General features: G+C 41.5%; 1 protein-coding gene across 1 annotated transcript; it reads left to right on the top strand.

The window, feature by feature from the left end:
* Window positions 1–3,038: 3,038 nt before the first annotated feature.
* On the top strand, window positions 3,039–6,883 carry znf703 (zinc finger protein 703). Its single transcript, XM_063018286.1, has 2 exons — window positions 3,039–3,338; window positions 4,703–6,883. Exons 1-2 carry the CDS (start codon window positions 3,039–3,041, stop codon window positions 6,149–6,151), a joined length of 1,749 nt encoding a protein of 582 aa, XP_062874356.1. The 3' UTR covers window positions 6,152–6,883.
* Window positions 6,884–8,489: the final 1,606 nt, after the last annotated feature.

The raw sequence follows: 8,489 nt of genomic DNA, 5'->3' as shown, positions 1-8,489 counted from the left end.
ATTTGTATGGCTGGGTCATGTTCCAGTTCATTTCAGAGCTGCTCTGAGGTCAGGGCTCTGTGCAGGACACTGGAGTTTCTTTCATTTGAGATTTTCTTTATGTCTGTATAGAGCACGGTCATGCTGGAACAGGAAATGACCTTCCCTAAACTGTTGCTGCAAAGTTGGAAGCATAGAATTTCCTTTATATAATTGATTTGTTGCACATGTTAGCAACTGTTTAAACACATACATTTAAAAATGAGAAGGGGCGTCCCAATACTTTTGTCCGTATAGTGTAAGTGATCAGCCGAGACTTTTTTTTTAGTACTTTAGGAATTTTTAGGACCTGTATACCTACACAAATAGACCATTATAGATGGTAGGTGGACATCACCTCTGATTGCTGTCTCATGTCTAAAAGGTTTTCCCCCGGGTAGTCCAGTTTTCTTCCACCACTCAACTAAACTAGCATTCTGCCCGGGCTGCGTTCCCGCCTCGGGTGTTTGCTCATGGTGCTGGACCCTGACCCGAATAAGACCTTTAGCGACAACGATTGAGTAAACACGTTGTATGTAAGCAGTCAGGTTGGGAGAGCAGGTTTGAATGTTGATAGGAATGTAGACACCCATCCTAAAGATTGAGATCAGCTATTATAGCCACGCCTTTAGCTAACAGGTGAACATAAATTATGTTAAATAAATTATATGCTTTAATATTACTGACGTCAGTTTGGGGAAATATGTTTCAGCCTGACATAAAGACTGAACGTTCTTGGGATTCATTGTAATGTACCGTAGATTATGAGCCAGCAACAGTAAACAGGCACAAATTCACACAGACATACTCCAAAATCTTGTGGAAAGCTGTCCCAGTACAGTGAAGGCTTTCGTAGCCTCAAAGGTTGGTCGTGTACACTATATGGACAAAAGTATTGGGACGCCGCTTCTAATGTTTGAATTCATGTGTTTCAGCCACAACAGTTGCTAACAGATGTTGTATATGAATTATATAAGGGCAGCTGTAGCTTAGTGGTTAAGGTACTGGTCCAGTAATCAGAAGGTTGCTGGTTCAAGCCTCACTGTTGGGCCCCTGAGCAAGACCCTTAACCCTCAGTTGCTTAGACTGTATACTGTGACAGTACTGTAAGTCACTTTATATAAATGCTGAAAATGTGAATGTAAAGGAAATTATACGCTTCCGACTTTGCAGCACCAGTTTAGGGAAGGTCCTTCCTTTTCTGTTCCAGCAAGACGTAGCCTAGTGGTACTGCCTATCCTAGTGGTTAAGGTACTGGACTAGTAATCAGAAGGTCACTGGTTCAAGCCCCACCTCTGCCAGGTTGCTGCTGTTGGGCCCTTGAGCAAGGCCCTTAACGCTCAATTCCTCAGACTGTATACTGTATCTGTAATGTAAGTCGCTTTGGATAATAGAGGTCATTATCCAGACATAGAGGTCACTCTGATTTAAAACCATTTGTTTTTTTTCCATTGGGATGTCCAACAAGCTCACTGGTTTTTTTTTTTTTTTTGCAAATATTTCTATACTGAGTGTCCCATTATTTGTGATCGCATGTTAAATGATGCCTGGCACCACTATATATTAAACTGCACTTTATGGTACATTATTGGGCTGATCAACATACACTTGACTCTGAATCCACTGCTATCCTGATCACGCTGGGGGTGGTTAGTCTAGATCAGACCTGGGCATTGTACGGCCCGCGGGCCATCCCCAACCGGCCCGCATGAGGTTCGTGGCAATTAAAAATTAGACGTAAATAAATGTACATCACACATGCAATACATGCAATATAACAGGATTGTTTTTGACGGGAGCGCCGTGTCTTTAAATATCCGCAAGTTTCGTTTTCGTGTGCGCGAGTGTATCAGCTTCACCGTAATGCAAAGTTGCGAACAGAACTGAGTGTGACTGACGGTCGAGTTTTTAACAAGACGTGAACTTCTGAAGTATTTATTTACTGAAGTCAGATGTAAAGCTAGTTAACGATCACAATTTAGGGTTTAAATTGCTGTTATGGTACTAAACTGAGAAATACAACAACAAGAACGATGCAGAGCGTCACACCTGAAGCTTCACTAACTAAACTGCAAGCAACAAGGACTTTTTATAAAGTTTAACACAAACAGAACTGAAGCAGTCAGGACCAGCTTTGTGATTTTAATAAGAATATCCAACAATAACAAAGGACTGAAAAACAAATGATGTAATTAGACTCAAAACAAAATAGTGTAAAGTTTAAAAACCTGCACATTTTGTTCACATTTGTTTTTGGTTTTTTTGGGTTTTTTTTTTGCGTTTGTTTAAATAGTAAAATAATGTTGATATTTTTACTCTGCCTACTTCTAATTGTCTGATTGTAACATCTAAACATTAACAGCTTATTAGAACTGCACAATTTACTGCTTTTAATAAAGAGTGAGCAGTTGTACTGGACTAGTAACCAGAAGGTCGCTGGTTCAAGCCCCATCACCACCAGGTTGCTGCTGGCCCTTAACTAATATTGAGCAGAATTAAGTTCACCTTATTGGTCCGGCCCTCCACAACAGTCCCAGTTTCTTATGTGGCCCTTTCGAAAATTGTATTGCCCACCCCTGGTCTAGATGGATGTACTAATGCTGTATTTAATCAGTAGATTTGTATTAAATGAAGTATAGTAATTATTCGTGAGTGTGCGTTCTCGTAACCACGCCCTTTTAGTGCAAGCCCCGCCCACCCAGCAGTGATTGGCTGGTCTGAACGGAGCATTGAAGTGCCGCTTCAGATCTCAGTGTGAGACGCGCGCACCGGACTCAGAGAGAGAGACGCACGCACAGAGGAGCGCACGATACTCCGCTGCTCTCACCGGGATTTTATTACCGACTCATCCGGTACCGAGCGCCTGTTTGCTCCTGATTTTCCCCCTGAGGATCCAGCCTGGTGTTTGCGGTGATTTTTCCTTCTACCCGGGAGTCTTTTCGGTGGATATTTGCGACATTCTGGAATTTTCCGCTCGGATATTTGCGCACTGCTGTCCGCTCAGTCCTGCGCTACGCTACATGAGCGACGCGCCCTGTAGAGTCGCGCGGAAACGGAACCTGGACCACCTCGCGCAGAGCCCTGACAGCGTTAATACCGACAGCTCGAGCCCGTGCAGCAGCGCCTCGAGCCCTGATCGTAACTGGAGCGGCCTCGAGCGCGGTGTCCCTGTCTCGCGCGTCTCGCTGCCCCCTGCGGATCCGGTGCGTCAGGCGAAGCGACTGCCCGTGCGCATTCTCCAAATGCTGAGCGCGCGCGCGGCTCACATGCTGCACGCGGACTATCTGCAGCCGCTCAGCTCCGCGCCACTCCCTATCGAGGTAAATATTATTATTATTATTACTATTATATTTAATTTTATTATATTATATTACTTTAAATTATATTATATTATATTATATTTTAATATGTTATATTATATATTTAATTTATTTGTTTTTCTTGGTTAATTTAATTTATTTGATTTAATTAATGTACTTAATTAAATAGCTTTTTAATAGTTTTTTATATATATATCATTTGTCAGTATACACAGCGATTTAAAGAGGTTTTATAAAACTATTATTATTAAATATAATAACTATTATTTTTAAATTATTATTATTGTTATTATAACGAATGTCATTTTATAAAATTTCCACCTTTTAATGTCATTAATATTTTATTTGCAATCATTTATTTTAAATGTTTATTTTTATAAAAGGCAACCAAACATTATTAATATTTTTAATAATCAATAATAATTAATAACTTTTATTAACTTGAAAATTTTGACTGTGCATTTACTAAAATACTAAATAACAATTTTATTATTTTATTAATATTTATCTATTATTGATATATTTAATTTCCCTCTAAAATTAATTACTTTTAATTGGGTTCACTTTAATATTTTAAATTTTTTGGAACTTGAAAATTGACTTGATCAACTGTAAAAAATATATATAATTCTGTGATTATTCTAGTGTATGAACATATTTATAATAATAATAATAATAAAGTCATAATTTATTTGAAGAGTTACTTTTAAATGTATTTAAAAGCATGTTTGTTTAACAAAAAAACATTATTTAATATATGAAAACAATACACAAAGTCTTAGTGTAATAATAATAATAATAATTATTACCTTTATAAAACTGATGTTGATTCCTAATTATATTGACGTTATTCAGGGGATTTTCCACCCTTTTAAATTTTACAGAATTTTTTAATTAAATCATAAACCAAGTTCTTTACCACAGAGTAATTCTGGCTGAAAGAATAGTTTGACTAGTTTATTATTTCACAATGTTTTTATGAATGAGTGGTGTGTTCGAGTTGGATTTATAGGATCAGAGTTTAAACACTGTGTTTATTGTGTAAAAACAGACCGGCGTTTTAAAAACACGGCCATAAAATACCTCTGATCTTAAAGCAGGAGAGCCTGGAAATACCTCGAGTTCCAGAGCAGCACCTAAATCACATGTCATCACTTGCAAGACCTGCTCTTAATAACCACAGCTGTATAAATAAATCAGCACTAGCGCATTCATCAAAATGAGTTATTGCCTCATTTCCTCCCTCATACACATCAAAGCAGTTTGGTAATGCCCCAAGTTTCGGGTCAGCGTTTGTACCCCAGAATCTTAAATAAAACAAGTGTGGACATTAAATGACACTGACTCTGTCACTTTCCTTTCAGCTGGATGCTAAGAAGAGTCCGCTAGCTCTTCTGGCACAGACCTGCTCCCAGATTGGAAAACCGGATCCTCCAGCCTCCTCCAAGCTCAGCTCGATCTCGTCCAGCAGCCTGGGGGACAAAGATGGCCGGTCATCTAGTACAGGTCTTAAATCTGGAGAGCAGCAGCAGGGCCCGGAGGACAAGTCCAGCTTCAAGCCCTATTCCAAGAGCAGCTCGGAGTGCAGAAAGGATGGATCGTCCGACAAAGCTGGGTTCAGGACTTCTGCTGGGAGTACACCCAACACGACGTGTCCGTCCTTGCCTCCTCACGCTGTGTCTCCGAGGACGGGCTCACCTTCCCAGCATGCGGGTCAAACGCACACGCACCGGCATACACAGTCGCCGTCCATGCAGAAACCCATCAACGTCGACGCCAAGTCTGGAGGTTCAGACTCTGGCTCAGACAGCAGCACTGGCAGTCTGAAAAAAGGCTCCGATAACGGCAGATCTTCCCTGGATAACGCCCAGTTGGCCAACACTAGTCAAGCTCGTGCTAGCGTTAATTCCAGCAGCGGCAGTGAATCAAGTAGCCCACGGCCAGAGAGCAAGTCCAATCCACAGTCATCTCTATCCAATTCCAGCCATATTGCCCCAATTTCACCCTTCAAACCAGGCCACTCTGTGTTCCCCTTGCCTGCGTCCAGTCTTGGCTACCATGGCTCTATAGTTGGTGCTTATGCCGGCTACCCATCCCAATTTGGTCTGGACCCTGCCAAGGCTGGACTTGTTGGAGCCACAGGGATGGCGAAGCACCCAAGCTCAAGTCCGCTGACTGGCACCTCCCCTCCGTCCTTTATGCAAGGCTTGTGTCGGGATCCGTACTGCATGACGTACCCAAACGCTCCTCACAACTGCACCAGTTGCATTCATGACCCATCATCATCTCTAAAGTCTGGATTCCCGCTCATGTACCATTCCCCGCACCTTCACGCCCTCCATCCTGGGTCCTCCGGAGCTTCTGGATCCCTCTCCCACCCCCTCTATACCTACGGCTTCATGCTTCCTAGTGACTCTCTTCCTCATGCCTGCAACTGGGTGTCTGTTAGCGGACCGTGCGACAAACGCTTTTCCACCTCCGAGGAACTTTTGGTGCATTTGCGCACTCATACCTCTTTCCCTGGTGTAGACAGCAAGCTCCTCTCCGCATACCCCTCCACAGTCTCATCATCAGCCGCTTCCTGCCATTTGCACCTGCCCACGCCGGGTAGTCCCGGCTCCCTTCCGAGCTCCTTCTCCATGCGAGGCTCACCGGGACTTGGCCTGGCGCGGTACCATCCTTACAGCAAAGCTCACATACCTGCAGCACCTTCACTCCCTATGCACTCTCTACCAGCCACAGTGCCCTATTACTCGCCCTACGCCCTCTACAGTCAGAGACTGGGATCAGCATCGGCACTGGGTTACCCGTGATAATAGATAAGGAGGCGATTTAGCGAACCAGGAAAGGTCAGGACAAGGTCGAAGCCCATCCTCCGAAAAGCTTAGAGCCAAAAAATGAGCTGAAATTGGTGGTAAACTCTCGGTTGGCGACACTGTCGAGTCCTCGGACCTTGAAAGATTCCAATGAATGATGGAACTCATGACTTTTAATATTATTTGATCAAAGTTTTATTTCAATTTATTAAAAAAAAAGGTATATTTATTTTTCTTTTGAGCGCTTGGCTTTCTACTTGGGAAACATTTACCATTCGAATGCATCCATCTTCTCTTTGGTACAAAACTATTTTTAATATTCTCACTAAACATTTTATAACGATACAGCTTTGCTAAAGATAACCAGACGTTAGGCGTGTTTGACCTTCAGTTCTCTTTCTCTTCCCGTTTCTCTGTCACTTTCTGTTACGTATCAGGTCTTTTGCTTTGTGCCTCTTGTCTGAGCGCTCCAGCAAGCATGACTTGACCGACAGCTGGTTTGTTCTCGAAGAATTTGCCATTTTTTTTTGTACTTGTACAGTTCGACAGACTAAAAAACAACAGACAGATGTGATATATTTTCTATGGTGATTGATTCTGCAAGCTGGGAGAGTTTTAAGGGCTGAGGGAAACGGCAAATGAATACACTAAGAGTAAAAATGTACAAATGACGACGCTATGCGTTCAACAGAATGTCTTATTTTGTGAAATAAATATTACTTGATTACATTTCTGTGTCTTTAGTTCATTATTTTTTTTGCTGAAGAAATTAGGGTTCGATCCCCAGGCGGGGCGGTCCGGGTCCTTTCTGTGCAGAGTTTGCATGTTCTCCCCGTGTCGGCGTGGGTTTCTTCCAGAAGCTCCGGTTTCCTCCCACAGTCCAAAAACATGCAATCAGGTTAATTGGAGACACTGAATTGCCCTATAGGTGAATGGGTGTGTGTGTGTGCCCTGCGATGCACTGGCGCCCTGTCTAGGGTGTTACTGTGTGCCTTGCGCCCATTGAAAAGCTGGGATAGGCTCCAGCACCCCCCCAGCGACCCTGATTGGATAAGCGGTTAAGAAAGTGAGTGAGTGAGTGAATTAGGGATGTGGTGATGTATGTTTTCCGTGAACTTGTTACCCGTCTTTAACGAGTGTGCCAATATTAGTGGAGCTAATTGCTTCTGATGTGCATTTTTATCACACCGACTGACTTCAGATTAATAAAATTAACATTATACTACACAAAAGAGACCTAAAACACACCCATATCAAAGTAATTACTGCTTAACTTAATAGCAGCAACAATTGCAGCTAAATCTTCCCTATAAATGTACGTATCAGTCTTTTATCAACTTATTGTTATTTTAATGATTTTACTGATAATCTGCAATGATACTCTGATAGGATGTCACATTCCAACAGTGTCTGATTGGTATTAGTGTTCCAGAACTGTGCCAATAAAACATTTTGCCCCAAAAATACTGCACCACATGAGCTGGGTCCTGAGCTGCCGTCAAAGATGAATGTTTTTACATCAAAATTCTAACTTTTTTATCTAATTTCCCCCCAATTTAGTCGTATTTATTTATCCGATCACATTTCACCATCTCTGAGTGAGTACATGAGCTCATATGAACATCCGTATTGCGCACAGTCATGCACAGATCTCCGTTATGTTCCGTCTCTGTGCAGCCAGAAGATGTCGTAACTGCAGCACAAATTCCAGAAATCCCACCCTTCCCAACGAACCAATCATTGACAGTTTGGGATGTCAGCCCTGGTGTGCTAGCATGTTTTACCTCTACACCACTTGTGTGACTTTACTATATTTATGTTGTAGCAGTACTTTTCAGTAGGTATGTAGTAGTACACAGATATATGATGAAATACAGTACATTCATTAAATAACACTTCTCATCAGTAAGCGCTTTAGGTCTAGGTCACAGTGTGTCAAGAGCACACAAGAGGAATACATGGGTCCATGCAAGGGCTAGCAATAGTCTAAACTTTAATAGTTTAAGATAAGATAAGATAAGATAGACTTTACTGTATATATTAAAATATATAAAAAGTACAAAAGATATGACTCAGTGCAGCACAAAATAAGCTAAATGATAAGAATATAAGTATTTACATGGTGAAACAATATGGATATATAGTATACACATGGTTGAATAGTGCAAACAGAACAGTGTAACCAGTGTCTTATCACAGTAGGGACAGATAATAATAATTATTATTATTATTGCACAAATAGTATATTTATAGTAAATGTATGTACAGAATGTAAAGTGATCTGTGCATTTAATAGCAGCTTGGGAAGGACAGGGTTCAAGACAGCTTTATGTAG

The sequence above is a fragment of the Trichomycterus rosablanca genome, chromosome 21, assembly GCF_030014385.1.
Source record: "Trichomycterus rosablanca isolate fTriRos1 chromosome 21, fTriRos1.hap1, whole genome shotgun sequence".
Taxonomy (NCBI): Eukaryota; Metazoa; Chordata; class Actinopteri; order Siluriformes; family Trichomycteridae; genus Trichomycterus; species Trichomycterus rosablanca.
This window is presented reverse-complemented; position numbering and strand designations above follow the sequence as displayed.